Source organism: Bombus impatiens, unplaced genomic scaffold (genome assembly GCF_000188095.3).
Source record: "Bombus impatiens unplaced genomic scaffold, BIMP_2.2 scf_0099, whole genome shotgun sequence".
In the NCBI taxonomy this organism is placed as follows: Eukaryota; Metazoa; Arthropoda; class Insecta; order Hymenoptera; family Apidae; genus Bombus; species Bombus impatiens.
In genome coordinates, this window is record NT_176518.1 from 409,285 (window position 1) to 425,861 (window position 16,577).

General features: G+C 45.2%; 3 protein-coding genes across 7 annotated transcripts in view; 2 read left to right on the forward strand and 1 right to left on the reverse strand.

The window, feature by feature from the left end:
• Positions 1-6: 6 nt before the first annotated feature.
• LOC117151157 lies at positions 7-4,259 on the forward strand. The gene has a single exon (XM_033318467.1). The coding sequence runs from the start codon at positions 3,255-3,257 to the stop codon at positions 3,870-3,872; it is 618 nt and encodes a 205-aa protein (XP_033174358.1). The 5' UTR covers positions 7-3,254; the 3' UTR covers positions 3,873-4,259.
• An 18-nt stretch (positions 4,260-4,277) lies between these two features.
• Positions 4,278-11,628, forward strand: LOC100740935 (sperm flagellar protein 2-like). Its single transcript, XM_012394696.3, has 7 exons — positions 4,278-5,314; positions 5,586-5,905; positions 6,014-6,302; positions 6,389-8,035; positions 8,228-9,233; positions 10,465-10,707; positions 11,125-11,628. Exons 1-7 carry the CDS (start codon positions 4,326-4,328, stop codon positions 11,383-11,385), a joined length of 4,755 nt encoding a protein of 1,584 aa, XP_012250119.2. The 5' UTR covers positions 4,278-4,325; the 3' UTR covers positions 11,386-11,628.
• Positions 11,629-13,324: 1,696 nt separating this feature from the next.
• Positions 13,325-16,577, reverse strand: part of LOC100744402 (beta-1,4-N-acetylgalactosaminyltransferase bre-4) — a 38,143-nt gene continuing 34,890 nt past the window's right edge. For all 5 annotated transcript variants that reach the window (XM_012394775.3, XM_033318463.1, XM_003486133.4 and 2 more), the window contains 3 exons: positions 15,186-15,369; positions 14,874-15,092; positions 13,325-14,795 (listed from right to left, as the gene is read on the reverse strand). In XM_012394775.3, coding sequence (XP_012250198.1) covers positions 14,657-14,795; positions 14,874-15,092; positions 15,186-15,369 — 542 coding nt within the window. In that variant the 3' untranslated portion in view covers positions 13,325-14,656. The remainder of the gene's footprint in view (positions 14,796-14,873; positions 15,093-15,185; positions 15,370-16,577) is intronic.

A 16,577-nucleotide genomic window follows, 5' to 3' on the forward strand; every position in this document is an offset into this window, starting at 1 on the left:
CGCGGACGTGTCCGTATTGCGCGTTTCGAGGGAAACTCGACTCCTTCGGCAATCGCGATCGTGCTCGATCCTTTAGTCACCGCATCTGCGACACCTGGCAACGAATCTTCCGAGTTTCGAGTCGTGAACCCACTACCTAGATCGTAGATAGGCAACCGCCAGCGATTGCCAAGAAACGGAGAAAAAGTGTGAGAGAGAGAGAGAGAGAGAGAGAGCGCGGAAGCGAGTGTGTGCGCGTGTACGAGAGGTAGGAAGAGAACAAGGACCCGGGATTGTAACGATAAGAAAATAATAGTCGACGATAACTAGCGGTCGGGTAATGAGCGAATTAACGATAATCCTTTTCTTAGCGCGGTAGAGCAGGCATAATAGAGAAGCGACGAATATTTTGAAACGATTTAATCGTCGGTCAGTTTAGGGGAAGGGAAAGAGGAAATAAATGAAGCAAAATAACAATGTCCATGTTGCTAAATATTAGCGGTGAAGTAGTTTGCGTATAGCGACGTGTTAGTTTAAAATTAGTGCGTAGTGCGAGTGAAACAGATGGGATGAAATGGAGGAGCACCGAGAGGGTGGAAAAGGAAGCGAGAGCTTGAGTGAACGCGAAAGAGAACACGAGCGAAAATTATCGCGTGGTTACGCGTTTATATATATATATATATATGTAGAGTGGTAAAATCGAGAGTATCACACGTACGTCAAACATACACAAACAAATGGACAGGCGTGTTGTAAAACGCGGAGGACAAGAATAAATGCAAGAGCGAGAGCAAGAGGAAGGCTGGATCTGAGAAACGCAAAGGGTAGTAGCGGAAAGGAGGAAGAAACAAACGAAGACGAAAGAAGCTAGATACGCAGATACACGCGAGAAACACACGAAGCATAGTAGACACGTAGATTACAGTTAGGAGATAGAATTTTAGGTGAAGTTATCGAGCCCGTTCCTTCCTATTAGATATGGTAGCGTTAGAGATGCCCGGCACGCCTCGAAACGAGGACACGTGGTCTGCACCTACCGACTTGGTGGAAAAGAGCTTCGCTCCAACGGCGTTTCTTTTGTTTCTCATCGAAGAAGAAGAAGAAGAAGAAGAAGAAGAAGAAGAAGAAGAAGAAGAAGGAGAAGAAAGAGGAGCGTTAGACAACGGCCGCTTGTTACTTCCTCGAGCCGTTCGTTCTTCTCGATGCATTCCATGCTGCGTTTCGTTCGCGACTTTTCCCAATGGATCTTTCTCACGAAGATCGACTTTCCCAGCAATAAAAGGAAACAGAGAGAGAGGGGGAGAGAGAGAGAGAGAATAGGCAAAGCACAGGATAGAAACGCGTTCGAATGGCACGCATGTAGGGTAGCGACATCGACGCGACGAGCGCGGAAAAAGAAAAAATTCGTTTTGTAATTCGCGGAAGCGAATAATCGCAGCAAGGCTAGGGCGCACAAGGAAAGAACAGCGAAAAACGCGAGATAGAGAAGAAGGGAGTCAACGAAACGGTAAATGGTAAACAGGGAGAGAAAGAGAGAGAGAGAGAGGGAGAGAAAGAGAGTGTGTGAGAGTACCGTATCCATTGTAGTCGCGCGTAAATTATTATAAATATGAAAACATTAATATTATCACCGAGCATATTGTATACCTCTTCTGTACATACAGCTGAACGGCACCAACAATAACGAGTTACGATTTATCGTAGCCACGATGGGAAACGGCGAACGTCAGATCGATGTTGCGTATTGTCTTTTTTGCGTGGCGAGCAATCGAAGCGAGTATGGTCGTAATGTAATTATATTACCGCTGCGGTACGATGTAACTGCATGATCGACGGCACCGTATACATATACATATACATATACATATACATGTATATAAATATATATATGTATATATATGGTATATATAGTATATATATATAGTATATATATACATATTATAAATACATTTCGTAGAACGAGGATCGCGATGGCGAGCGATGATTTTCTATTATTGCTATAATTATTACCATTACCGTGATTACGGTTTCTTACGATGATCGCTGCGACGACGACGACGACGATTAGTACTTACGCGGATGAGTGTGTTACGAGAGAGTGGCAGGGTAACCGTAACCGAGTGCTGTGTACGGAAAAGTTGAGAGAAAGAACGAAAAAGCGTGTATCGTTGGCGTGCTCGTCGGACGAGTGTCGCGGGGCAGGGAAGAAGGATGTATCCGTCGAGCAGCAGCGTTGTGGACCTTATTTGTAGGTGTAGACTAACGCGAGCAACAAGGGGTTCCTAAATGTTGTCCGGACGATTCGCCGACATCCGAGGGAGAGCGTACGGGCGAGGATTCTCGAGTCGAGCCGATCAGAGATCGAAGCTAAACGAAAGAGAAAGCGAAAGAGAAAGCACGGGAAGACGCAGGCAGACAGAAAGTAAAAGAGAAGAGAATCGGCGCTCGTACGCGTCCTGGCGATGGATCGCGTCGGCTTCGTACAGCCGTCTTGAATGAATATCGATCGCAACGATCGGCCGAGAAAGCCGACACTTTTTCGCTGATATTTCTTTTTTCACGCACCGACGATGGACCCCCGATTTTTAGTCCCGCAAGCGAATAGGCGAACGACAAAGAGGCAACGCGATCGAGCCCCAGCGTTCATTCTCCGTTTATTTATCGTTTATTTAACTTTTATTACCGTCGAGAAAACGGAACTTCCCCGATGAAGTTCGAAGCCACGTTTCTAGGCGTAAACGATCATCCTGTGGTTATTTCTTGGCAGAACCGAACCAATGCTCAAACGCTGTTGGTTTAAAGTGAATAAAAAAAAGCTGAGAAACCAAGATTTTCTTTACCCGTCTGTACCTATAGGCCTGTAACACGTCGTGTATGTGCAGTGGAGTATAAAGGGAATAATAAAGAGTACACACTTTTTATATGCACGGTTTTTAACTCTTCTCGCTTCACCGTCTTCCATTCGATTTTTACGAATGTCCTAGAAATTCAAATATAATTTCATGGTATGCTACGGCATCTGTATATTCCACGACGAAGGTAAGGAATGCGTCGTCCACGTTGCCACGTACGAAACGAACGACATACGAATCGATCGAACGATCGGTGGCAAGCTTCAGACGCGGCCAAATATTCGCGACAAATATTCGGAAAATGACGAAGACGAGCGAACCGATATTTCGACTTGGTAGGACAGGAGGAACAACGAGTTGGTCGTAAGACCTCCGACATATAGACAACGACATACGCTTGAATCAATCGCAAGATATTCGACGATGGGTGACATTCTACGAAACTGGATACAAGCGAGGCTAGGAATCTTGATCGATCTGACACCCGAGGTGTTTGGTTACTACACCAGGGACGGCTCGCTTCTCGCACAGATTCTGCACAGCTACGACATAATAAACCGCGATCAGTTGGACACGATCGTCGTTACCCAAGATCCTGCTCTCTGCAGAGTAAATCTGAAGCACTTGAAGTTTTGGTTGCGATTCGTGGGAATCGATAGCGACGATGAAAGCATCGAAGAAATTTCCTGCGGCAAAGGTACCACGTCGATGCGCTTGTTCTACAAGCTGTACCTGTGCCTGGAAACCAAGGACAGGTTGCACTTTATCACACTGCAAAAAGAGAGGGAAAAATTCGTACCCACGTCGAAGAAGTTCGAAGTGACGAAAGTCTGCGAGGACCCTCCACCGTATCAACCGATGGAACACCCTTTGTCGAAGAAGTTGGCGAAGGGAAAGGACGTCGTTGACTGGCATCGTACCAACCTCCCAATCATACTAGCAAAGTTTCAAAAAGAACGAGAGAAGTTGTTGGCTGTTCCCACGTCGTACACCGTGGCGCAACCCAGCGTAGAGCAGTGGCCAGCCGAGGTATCTATGTAAGTATTCTTGGTGGAATACTCTAGCGAGGCCATAACAGTCAGGTATCGATATACACGAGTACTAGGAAGATCCGAATTTTATTGAATTTCGATGAAACCGAGGAATATTTTCGATTTATGACCTCGCTATATCCTTTCCACGAAGAGTACCTACTCTGCATCGTCTATCATCCGGGTGCGTCGTACACCGCCTTGTCATACAAGTTACCTTTCGCCCCTGTGCGTTTAGAGTACGAAAACATTGCTAGACATTAGACAGGAGCATAGCGAGGAATTGGACCGGTTTGCTTATCAGCACCGGGTTCGGAAGAAGCCGGGCAAAGAAGGCGGGCCAGACGACAAAGAAAAGGAAGTGGAAGAAGAAGTCGAACGGGAAAGACAAAGGAAAAGAGGAGAAAGAGAAGAAGGAGAAAAAGAGGCTGCGGAGACGAGAGCGATCTCGGATGATCCAGAAATGGCCAGAGTGTACGTCGAGTGGTTAAAGAATCGTAGCAAACGCGCAGCAACTGCTACCGTTCTGAAATCGAAGATGCAGAAAGCGCTGCTCTCGGAATTGTGGGAGAGAGTGGCGGAGAAACAGGAAAGAACGTTCGACGAAGAAATCGCGAAGCGAGTGTTGGACCAGTCGAGATACGAGAAACAGATCGTGACGAAATTGTGCGAGGTCCGCGAGCAAAAGAATACAATGGCCGAAAATCAGAAGGTCGTCGAGGACATAACCGTAGAAGCAAAGGAGGTGGAGCATCGCGCGAGCTACGAAAGAGCTCAGGATCTGGTGAGCAAGCGACAGAAAGACATCGAAATCGAATGCCGAAGAATATGCGAATTGCGCCGACGGCTTTTAATGGAAAAGATACGAAAGATACGGGAGAAGCACTGGCGATTTTGCCGAGACATCGTCGTCGATTTGGCGAGCATCGCGTTGAACGTGGCTGACCACCGACGAGTGAACGACGGTTGCGTACCGCTCGTTCTTCTCAGCGAATGGAAGATGCTGTTTCTCAAGTCGCAGCCCATCTTCGACGAAGAAGTACCTTACAATGGAAAACACAAACAATCCTCGGAGCAGGAGCTCGAAATGTTGCTGAAATCGGATACGTGGATGGAGGTTGACAAGGTGGATTTGCTGCGAGATGCTCTGTTCGACAATTATTTGGAAACGAACCCACCTTGGAACGAGTCGTTGCCGGTGCTGGCCGAAGAATTGCAAGATCTTGTCAAGCTGGGACGCGCGGTGCTTGGATACATCGTGCATCGACTTCTCAACTTCCTTCGTGTTCATCCCGTGGACCGATCTCAAACCTTGCTGCAGAAATTCAAGAACGTGACGATCGTTCTCGGGATAGGAAACCCCGCGGTTTGCGAGTCGATTCGAGCGCTGCTCGATCGATCTGCTATTCGGACTGTGAGAATGGAAGACGCGATTAATTATTGTCTGGAACGGTATGTTAGACATTTCTTTATGGATGGGTACGAAGTACTGCTTCGCCGAATCATTCGCTCTATTACGTTACAACGAATATACACGTCGAGAGTTCTTACTTCGTTGTACCGTATGCTCCATTCTTAGAGTTTTAGAACTTTCGCTATCATCGGGCATTCGCGCACTCTCGCTCGTGTTTACGCTAGTCACACGCAGTCCAAGTACTCATCCGAAATTGTGCTCTACCGCGTAACTGGTACCGACGACCTGAAAACACGTGGTCGTTGACAGGTACAAGCAGGAGATGTCCGATGTGGAGTACATCGATTCGAATATTATCGCTGCGACGACGGACGTCATTAGGAAGCTGGAGAGCGAAAAAGGGCGAATCTCGTGCGCCAGAATGGATAGACTCGGTAAAGATTCGAAATGGGCAACTTCCTCGCCGGAAACGACAACGAGGAAAGGCGTGACTGGCGAGAGAAAGTTATTCGTTTCGGCCAAATCAGAGACGGAGGAAGAATCGAACACTCGCGATAAGCAAACGCAAACTCCGAGGAACATACCGTACGACGATTTAGATCCCGTATTGACCGATGCCGCGTACATTGGTAGGTTCGAGTGAGGCGCTCGATCCAATCTTTGCGATCTAATCTTTCAAACTCCCTTTTCCTTTGCACCGAGAGATTCGCGATTCTTGAATTCTCGAATACGCGCAGGTAAGTGGGCCTATGAATTTCTAACGTTGGGCGAACCGATCACGGACAATCTCGCGACCAAGATCTTGATCGAGTACTTGAAGAGCTTGGTGAACGCGAAAGGTTGGGTTCTGCTCGATTATCCCAACACTTACGAGCAAATGTCGCGACTGGAGACAGCGATGACGGGCTCGGCTCCACCTCCCGACCCAAAGTTGCTCGATTTCGACGACGTTACCATAGAGGACATCGAGACCGTGACTCCGAGAATCGTTTTCGAAGACAAGTCCGACCCATACTCGTTAAACAGGCAATTAGAAACAAATCGTAAATCGAAAATCTCGCTAAGAACACTGCGCGTTTGTAAACTCCGTCATTTTTCCATCGATTTTACAGACAGGCAAAGCTGGTACACGATCCGGGCGCGGAGCTACAAGCCGAACCCGCGAGTCGTACATTCGCCACGCTCTTCGTTCGAGTGAAGCAACAACCAAAATACTTCGAAATAGGAGTTCGAACTTACGAAACGTTGAACGAGGACTCGCCATCGATCGACAAATTCTACGCGTCCCGCAAGATCGCTCGCATTCTCTACTATTCCACCTTCGATTTGGCCACGTTGAAGAAATTGGCCAGACTTACGATAGGCGACCCGTTGCAGAGGAAACCTTCCGAGGAATTATTCGGCGATGCGTTGAATATGTTCGAGCGAGAGACGAAACGTGGCGCGACCTTGAAGGAGGCCGTCGTTCGACAGCTGGTAACCGAGGAAGAGTACGCGCAACTCGAGTCCGACGTGGACGACGACGCCATGGAAGAGGAGGCGAAGCAAGATCTCGTATCCGACGATTTCCAGATGGAGTTTGAACCGCGACCAGCCAGACCTGGTGAACCCAATTGGCAATGGGTCGACTTTCCTTTGCCTTTCGCGTTGCTAGAAAATTTGGCAAGCCTGTGGGAGAGCTTGGAAGAGATCTACGTGGAGGAAATAAAGGAATTGCTCCTCCTCAAGAGCATCCACGCGTCGAGTATCGTTCCATATGCAGATTTCATAACGAGAAACGCGTTGGAGTTTGTTAAACGACCTGATAACAAACAGGATCTGCTGCACCGATTTCATCAGGCGTACAACGCGATCGACGAGGACGCACGGAACGACGCGGACGTCAAGTGCGAGCTGCATCGTCGCGTGGCAGATTTCCAAACGGAACTTTGGGAAATTTGCGATCGGAGAAGACGCGAAGCTGAGGAGGAACGGAGGCGATTCGTCAACGACCAGTGGGCTGTTTACGAGGCGGTAGTTCTGTTTAACACGTACATCGGCATCGTTCAAGCGGAGATCGATCGATGCGTCGACACGATACGTCTGTTGCAAGATTACTATTTCGGAATGATGAAAAAGCCGTTGCGAGAAATCGGCGTTTCGAAGGTTGTTCTGAATAAAATCGAAATCGAGACGAACGACAGGGAAAACGACGTGGACGATGGCAACGAACAGCGGGATTTCCAAGAGCAGCCACCGTTCGAACCTTCGAATTTTGTCGAAAAATCGCCTGATCGAAAGGCAAGAGGAAGACTGAAAACCAAAGACAGACGGTCGACGATAACATACGCCGCTGCTCCACCTGCCCTCGATCGCGAATCTCTTCGAATGGAGATCAACGACGCGTTTGTCGACAGACAAAAAACTATCGACAACATGGAGAACAACAGTTTGTTTACGAGAATCGTAGAAAACGTTCGATATGTGAAAAGTATCGTGGAAACGTTGTTCGCGGCTAGCAACGAAGCGATTAGAAGAGAACAGATGGCAATTTCCAAGAACAAAGACTTTTCGACCGATTCGTCCGATTCGATCATTGGGAAAATGGCATCGAGGGGTCAAGATCTAATTTTGGAATGGCGCTACGCCATTACCTACGAGATAGAAAGAGTTCGTGAGAAACTGGACTCGATAGTGAACGTGGCTCGACTGGATGTCGCTTTCTTGTTGAGGACGTTGCAAAGGACCTTCCACGGCATTTACGATGCCATCGTAGACAGGTTAATCATCGGTGGTTTTATAGTTACTTTCTCCTTTAATTCTTATGTCGATCATTTTGTCGAAATTTTCGCCGTTGTTTAACTGAAAGAAACGAAAGAGTATCCGAACGTTGACATAAGAATCTATCGATCGGCGCCTGTCAATCACCGTTCTTGTGCCCGTTACCGTTTTCATCATTTACGATCGTACAGATATTGGCGGGAGATGAAGAGCGTGAACAACATGGCGAATGTGTTCTGTTTCGCGATCGAGGAGAGTAGAGTGCTGGAGACAGAGCTGCTACTAGAGGGTGACCGGTTCGTCGTCCGATCGAACGTGTACATGACGGAAGTAGAACCGGAGAAGCCGAAGCGCGTGGAAGAGATCGCGTCGTCCTCCCGATTCCGAATAGCCAGCCTCGCGCGCTTGATGGAGATATTTAAACGAGTCGCGCCAAGTGGAATGATATGCGAACGCAGCCTGGTTTATATCTTTCAAGATTTAGCGAGCCAGGGCCAGGAAGAGGGAGAGCCAATGTTGCTGCCATGCTCTTGGTACCAACTTCGACTGGGCGAAATCTCGAAATTGCTTGCTAGATTTTCCGGTTCCGTCGAATACGTCGATTGGCGAGAATTTCTCGTTTGCGCGATGGACCTTCCCATTCCGAACTGTCAAGAAACGTTAATAGCCAGGGATCGCTTCAGGATTCAGGATCCCGAGTTGAGAGAAGTGGTGACTGTAGCTCAGTACGGTCGAACGTCGCTGTGGTTTCTCGAATGCCCGGACGGTTCTGCCAATGTACAGCAGCTTCGTCTCGACGAGTTTCGAAAAGGTTCAGAGGACCTGGACGAGGAGGAACTGTACGAATTGAACACTGACGCGACGTTCTCCATGCGATCGAGCCGACCTGCCTCGCAAGTCGACGTGTCGTTGCTGCATTGCTTGAGTCCCGAAGAAACGCTCAGGCGAATGTCGGCCAAAAAACTGCTGTGTCGGATGTACATGACGGATCGATACTCGGTTAACTATACCGCGCTGCTGTTGGCTTTCTGCAAGGACGAAACTCCGCGAGACGGATTTGCAAAAGCTCTGGCCTTGGCTCTAGGCAACCGTGTCTGCACCGATATGCACGAGGGCGAAAGATACGTCGAGGAACTTCTAGAGCGGAAGCGACTGGCTCGAGAGGCTCGACAACCGTCTTCTGACGGACCTCTCGAGGTAGGTGTCACAAATAATTACCTTCCAATTAGCTCGATCGTAGTTACGAAACTAATTTTTCCAATTTTGTGGTTTCTTGAACCATTGTTACTCCTGCACGTCTACATGATCGTCCGAAAAGTGTCTTTCTTTTACAAACACGTCTTTTACAACGACGCATCTTTATGCAAACATGAAACCTAATCTGTCGAACGTTGTGATCTTTATTTTGACAGAACAAAATGGATCATACGTAATTCGACAAAACAATATAAAACGGAAAATGTTGTGTATCCATTGTTTCCTTATAAAAGGAAAGAAACTTTTAGGACGACCTAATACTTGCAGGGAAGGTTAGACAACCTGGAAATTTGAGAAATTCTGAAACTTTGGGTACAAATAAAGTATGCCATTTTTTATGTAATAAAACCTTACTTTTTTCCTGTCGTAATTCGATTTTAAGAATGAAATCATCTCTCGAAAGAAATTCGAAATTTTTTCTCCTGAAATGTCTCAAGATCAGTGGAAGATATCTAAAAACGAGCTTAAAACAGAAGTCGTATCGTTTCATTGTGTCTACCGAATCGCGTAAGAAAAATTAAAAAAAAATCCATAGTCTTCGAGTTACCCCCACCCTCTTTAGGAATCATCGTTCCTAAAGAAATCTTTTTTAATATACATGTTAAAATACCTCTGGATACCTCCTTTTCGTATTTATCAGTGACCTTACATGTTTTTCAATCGAATAAACCAATTATTATCAGATATGATGTCCATTTTAGCAGTTTTCTTTAGCGAACCGATTTTAGGACACGATACCGAGTAATTTATTCTGATTTTAAATTCATTTATATGAAAATAATTACTATTACATTTGACCATGCTCGTGTACAGTAACAGTTTTTATTAATAAAAGGATCACCAGAGGTATTTTAACACGTACATTGAAAAAATTCCTTTCAAGGAATGGTTATGCGGGTGAACTTTTATTTAAACATTTCTTAGACAGTTTTATCGGTTTTTAGATATCTCACGAAAAAGGAAATTTGGAATTTTTTCCAAACGATGATGATCTTCGGTTTTATAAAACCGAATTATGGCGAGAAAAAGATAGGGTTGCATTCCGCATGATATACTTTACTCGTAGCCAAAGATGCAGAATTTTTCCAACTTCCGAGTTACCTAATTTTCTATGTTAGAATACATATTATTCAAACAGTTTTGGAGTATCTACGAGTACGATACGTTTCAGGTTGCGAAGACGATCCTGGAGTACCTGATGTATCAGGTCCAAAGAAGAATCGATCGAGATTCGGACCAGGAACTGGAGGAAACGAGCGCGTTGAAACTTTTTGGTGAACCGATCCTACCTGAGAGTGTGGAAACGCTCGAATCGTTCGCTGTCGGTGAACACACGTCAGCTGAGAGCATGCAGAAATGTTTCGTAGTGGACCACGAAGTAGTCATTTATTGGCTTACTCTTGATATTTGCCTTGTAAGGAACTTTTGAAAGCAATTGCAGTTTTTATTTTGTACAGCGACGAGTATATAAGTAGGGAAATAGTTGTTGATAGATTCAACTAATCGAACAGCTTTCTGGAATGAGATCGTGAAACATAATAAGCAGAGTCAATTGCATCTGAAATTGAGACAATAATAGGTGCCTCGGACTGCATATCTATCATGAGCCTGTAGATCTTTTCTTAGGGAAGCTTTTCGATTGTACTACGATATATTATATTACATTTTTACAAAGTATAGGATATAGAATTTGAAAATACTTTTCTTGTACTTTGAAACACTGTAAATACAAAAACGGCTTTCTCTGTTTATAACTCGTCACCGTATTTTCGATGTATCGAAATACTCACGTTCGTCCGGTCAGTTTCATTCTTTTGCTCGATCGTTCCAGACTGTACTGGCCGCGGCATTGTCATGGAACGTATTACACTCGGAACTTATCGGCAAGTGCAAGAGTTTCCCTGAAAAGTTAGCTTCAATATACGAAGAATTGAGAGACGTGGATCTGAACGACGAGAAGGACATCGTGTTGGCGCATCGACTTTTAAATCACGATTTTATGATACAATTTTTAAGCACAGCCGCCAAATTTACGGTCAAGAACATGGAGAACATGGTTCAGGAAATCTTGCGGGAAAGGCAAGATACGTGAAGTCTTGTGGTTAGATCTCTACAAAAAAAGTCCACTTTCTGGAACGTTTGAAATGCATAATAATTACAAAACAAAATAATGGCAAAACGAGATAAAACGTTAAAGACAATTGTTGAAGAAAGACCCGAGAGATTTACGAGGAGAAGCTTTAACAGGATTTATTATTTCGATACATCACGAGCGTAACTTGTGAAAAATTCTAATCTTCCAAATAAACTGCAAACACATCGTGTATTACGTACACGAAGATACGAGTTACATTTTCCTACGCCTTATTTATTTCGTCGTTTCTATTTCGATTTAACACCGACGAACCACGTCCTCGTATCCGTGTTCATTCGCGAATATGCACCTTAATACCATGATACCTTAATAATTATTCTCGATATAAGCGACGGATTACGAATAATCGTACGTATATTACACACCGCATTCTTCATTACCCTCGTATAAATAGCTAAAATCTGCTTACGCTACTCCCTTCGTTTCAATCGTCGTGCCTTTTACAAAGTTGCGCGAGACGAGTATAACCGAGTACGGATTAAACGTTTAACCAACAAAATTTGTATTCCTTTCGTATTTGTCGATGAAATGTATCTACGAAAATATTCCTTTCCTTGTAATGTCTTGTCTCGATCGTCATCCGAGACGCGCGTGAACATAATGTTACAACGGAGAACCGTTCGGAAGGAACAACGATCGAAACAAGAAAGAAAATAGTACATAGTAGGTAGCAGCCGCAATAGTAGTAGTAATAGTAGTAATAGTGGTAATAGTGGTAGCAGCAACAACAGCAGTACATAGTAGTAGTAGTAGTAGTTGTTGTTGTTGTGACAGTAGTAGTAAATAGTAATAGTAATAGCGAGAATAGTAGTAATAGTAACAATAATGATAATAATCATAATAAAAAAGGACGTTCGTTTTCAACGAATCGGTTAAACTCATTGACGTTTCCCGACGTCTTTCAACCTTCCGCTTGCTTATTCTCTTATTGTTACCTATTATCGATTATTCGATAATGCCTTGTACACAGTATCCTTATAATAAAGCGGAATCGTCTCGCGTGTATCGTTCTCCTTTAAACGTTAACTTCGCGTTTAATGTTAACGAGCTTCTTCGAAATAGTAAGAGTCAAGAGCACGGTAGAAGGAAGGACGCTGGACACTCGATAGCCATGAAAAACGAGCAACATCGATCTCATCTCGAGTAACACCGTTTGAAATTCGATCGGTAGGAACAACGATTAACGAGGCGCATACCGAGCGTACAGAGGACTGCGTGCCTGTGTTCGATTCCGAAACCTGTTCTCCCGGTATCCAATGTTTCACTCTACAAACACGAGCGGCGCGACGCGCAGAAAACGTCTGCCTGTTGGCGTAATTCTACCGTGCTCGTTCTCGTATTCTGTTCCGCGAGATTTTTGTCGCCGCAAGGAAGGTGCATTATTCACAGCCCGTACTCTCACCCTTAACGATTTAAGCATCGAAACCCAAACGATCGAACGTCGTGTGACGCCATCCAACCGCGTACTTTACGTTACACGTGATATGTATTTGTGTGTGTCTCGATTCGACCGAAAACATTTTTCATTCTCCTTCTTTTTTTCTTTGTTTCTGATTTCTTCGCCTGCGCATTTATTCTCGCACGTCCCGTTTGAAAAACACAACCGCGACAGCCCAGTTTCGTTCCAGGCGAACGAAAATTTACTGGAATTTTTTCATCAAATTTTTCTACCGCTTCCTTCATCTGTTATACACGATCGCGTGTTTCCAAGCAGCGCGCGCGAATTGCCTTGGCGGTATCGTAGCAAATGTGTGTTTATGCGTGTATCGTGTATATGTAAACGCGTGTACGGTTTTTAACATATTTCGAGGAAACGTGTATAAACGACGAGTGCTCTCGAATACGCGGGGTTCCGACATTAGTTCACGTTATACGCTTAAGTACCGTTTCCGTTGCACGTTCGTCTACACGATTACACAAGCCCCTAACGCGGAAATAAACCTTTCGCGACACAATTAACCAGCGTAACGTAATAATTAAATCTCGCAGCTCCGCATGAATCTTATAAAAATATGCTTTGTCTGTGGTTCGTGCTAGAGACCGTTGTTTACGTGACTTCTTTTTATCTTCAAACGACCAAAAACATATATATTCAAGTTTTCCGACAATCTTTTTCGTTTTATTATTTCTTTGGAAATCGCGTAAGCTGTGACACCGAACGATGACTGAAGATCAATCGTTCGTTAGTACCTTAATCGAGCCGTACGAATCGTAAAGACGATAGCACAGACTTTACTTCCATCGTACGGAAATTCTTGAATTTCTAGTAAGGAGCAAAACTTGTGACAAAATTCGAGTTCGCAACAGTTGCAATATGCAATAGGTCCGTAACACAGGAAGTCGCAAGGCACGATTAAAACGAAATTGCGTCGGGATGTCGAAAACAAAGGAAAGGATCTGTTTGTCCTATTCAATGGGGAAACTAGCGGGAAGGTGTTCGCGGTAGGTATGTAACTCGAAGGAAGCCACCTACGACACCGGCTGAAAGGTCGTTTACAAAGCTGTCCTGGATACACAGCGGACAACCGGAAACTCGGCCTGTCGGAGAAGCCTCGAGCTTTCTATGGTTCGTACGTATGTACTCGCGTACGCATATAGACCGATACATACGCGTAAAGTGTACATATACACATATGTGTACTATATAACTATAGTAGCGGGATCCGGAAAGGATGGCACAGCTGCCACTCCTGTTTCTCTTTACGCGGTTTTCTCGCTTTACGCTTTCCTTCTCGCTTACTCTTGGTAGCGCGTACACACTTGCATACACACACGCATACATATATTCTCACTCTCCTTTGGCACGTTAGCTCGTACGCTACATTCTACGTGGTCTTTAATCTATCGTTGCGATAAAAAAATACGAGGAATAAAAATATATCACGTAACAACGTTTCTCCCATTCGCCGCTGATGACAAAATCACGGGAGAAACAACTCGTCCAACTCGTCGGTATCCTAAAGCGGCTGAAACACTGACTTCTTTCAATAATTCATGTTCCTCGAACCCAATAAAAAAGTGTCTTCGCCTCTTTTCTTCTTTTTCCGTCTTTCGTTTTTAAGAGATTTACCTTGCTACGTTGAGAACGCGACACGTCGTCGGAGCGTAACTCGTTTCCTACTCCGCGACATTTCGCGTTTGGATCGAAAGGATATTCTTCTTAAGCGATCTCGAGCAGATCGGGTCGCTATCCGATCCAAGACAGCCATCAGCTAGGTTGCGGAGGCGTCAGCTTTATCAGAAGCCACGTGTACAACTTTGGCTTCTGTTTGTCGACCAGCTCGTATTGAAGATTGCTCAGTCCGTCCGTGGAGAATCTTTTCTTGCCCGTCTTTAGATACTCGTATCTGCGCAAGGCGAAGAAATTCAAGATTAAGCGTTGGTATTTGTACGCGAATACCGGATCGAATCGGTCGACAGCTCACCTTTTCGGATTAGCCTTCTCCTTCTTGTGCGTAAGCATCTTATACCGTGCCACGTTCGCTGGATATCGGGAGATATGAAGACCGTGCGCTTTGATTCGATTCGCCATGTCGTCGTCCTCGCCGCCCCAACCCCAGAACACGTTGCTGAATCCGTTTACCAGGTGAAATTGCTCGCATGACATCGCCGACACGCCGCCGAATAAATCGGCATATGGTAGCCTGCATAAAACAACGACGACACGCGTGACGAAAGAAATCGAAGTTGAAATATATAGTTGAAGCAACGTATCTGGTTCGATGTTAGCGCGATACCTGTATTTGAACTTGTCCACTGCAACGGACATGTGCCTCGGTTGTTCCGGGCACGTGTACAGATTTCTATCGTCTTCGGGAAGTAGGTCGACATCGTGAAAAATGAAACAGTCGAAAGGTCGTTCCTTCAAGGCTTCCACGTATCCTACGTTCATGAGCATCGCGCGATTGAAGGCGTCGCTACCTGGAAAACGGGGAAAATTACTCGATCGATCGTCTCGCAAAAGCGAAGCGAAAGATTTTGAACGATTTCGCGCGTCATTTCTTTCCAACGAGATACGATTCACGCTCTTGTGTACCTTAGTCCTCGGCCAGAGGACGCGATTCAGAAACGAGTACAGCTCGATCAAAAGTTTCGCATCTTATCTCTATATAGGAGGCCTCGAGAGGACTGGAGAAGCTGGCGAAAAAGTAGGCCGTGAGCTCTATCTTCGGTCAACTCTGCGCTCGTTCCACTATTCTTTTAACATCTTGCAGATGTACGCAGGCGTAAAGAGTTTCTGCCTAAACGTAATCATCTCTTTACCGCGATACGATTCCGTTTACACGCCAGAAATCATCCCATTTTTTGGATGGCCATTCACACGATGCGTCATCTATCTCCACGAACCAAATTCGGTAAACGAGCGATTTGTTCGCGTATATGCAAATAGGTTGAATGGAAGTATGTTTGTCAGGTATCGACAGTTTCCCTGTCGCTAGCGGACACGTGCGATGTATCGGAGACGCGGTCGTTGCATCTAGGTCAACCGAGGAACAACATAACGCGTGAGATCGCGTCAAAAGGAAAAATTGTAGGGTCGTGGGTAAAGAAGAGCTACAGATTCTGAAAGGCGAGACGCTTACAGTTGACAGCATCTATAATAGATACGACACTTTTCTCTTTCACCAATCTTTTCTTCGTCTATTCGGCTGACTGTTATCATTTCGTGATCGTTGATCCTTCGGACCGATCGATCGACTTTTATTCCATTTTTGGCGATTCGTTACCTAGTTTCGACTCAGTTATTCATTGTTATTTTTTGCACATCGAAGGCCAGCGATGGTGCTTTCGTTGAAATTCGTTCATCCGTAAGCGCTGCTCTACGCTGATGAACGTAAATTAAGTTTGTACGCGGGTTTATTATCGTGACGAAGATTCTTGAGAGCGGGAGAACTCGATTTTCAAGTTTGTCGACGTGAACGTCTAGATAAGTCCGCATAACAAAGTTCGCGTCCTCGAGAAGATTGGTCTACGTTTAATGGAAGCTCGCCGATCAATAGGTTTGATTCGATTCAAATGGACACCCGCGTTCTCCGCACCACCAAGGAAGACTATTAATACAGTTCGATGTTCTATGAATATAGTGACGATCGTTGCGTTAACAAGCTCGGGCTCCGCTATTGTTTCGC

Bases quoted from the DNA above. Each gene is read 5' to 3' on its own strand.
- LOC100740935 (XM_012394696.3), top strand. From the start codon at position 4,326: ATGGCCAGAGTGTACGTCGAGTGGTTAAAGAATCGTAGCAAACGCGCA. The intron at 5,315-5,585 runs GTATGTTAGACA...GGTCGTTGACAG, and splicing joins ATTAATTATTGTCTGGAACG to GTACAAGCAGGAGATGTCCG. The intron at 8,036-8,227 runs GTTAATCATCGG...ACGATCGTACAG, and splicing joins TACGATGCCATCGTAGACAG to ATATTGGCGGGAGATGAAGA.
- LOC117151157 (XM_033318467.1), top strand. From the start codon at position 3,255: ATGGGTGACATTCTACGAAACTGGATACAAGCGAGGCTAGGAATCTTG.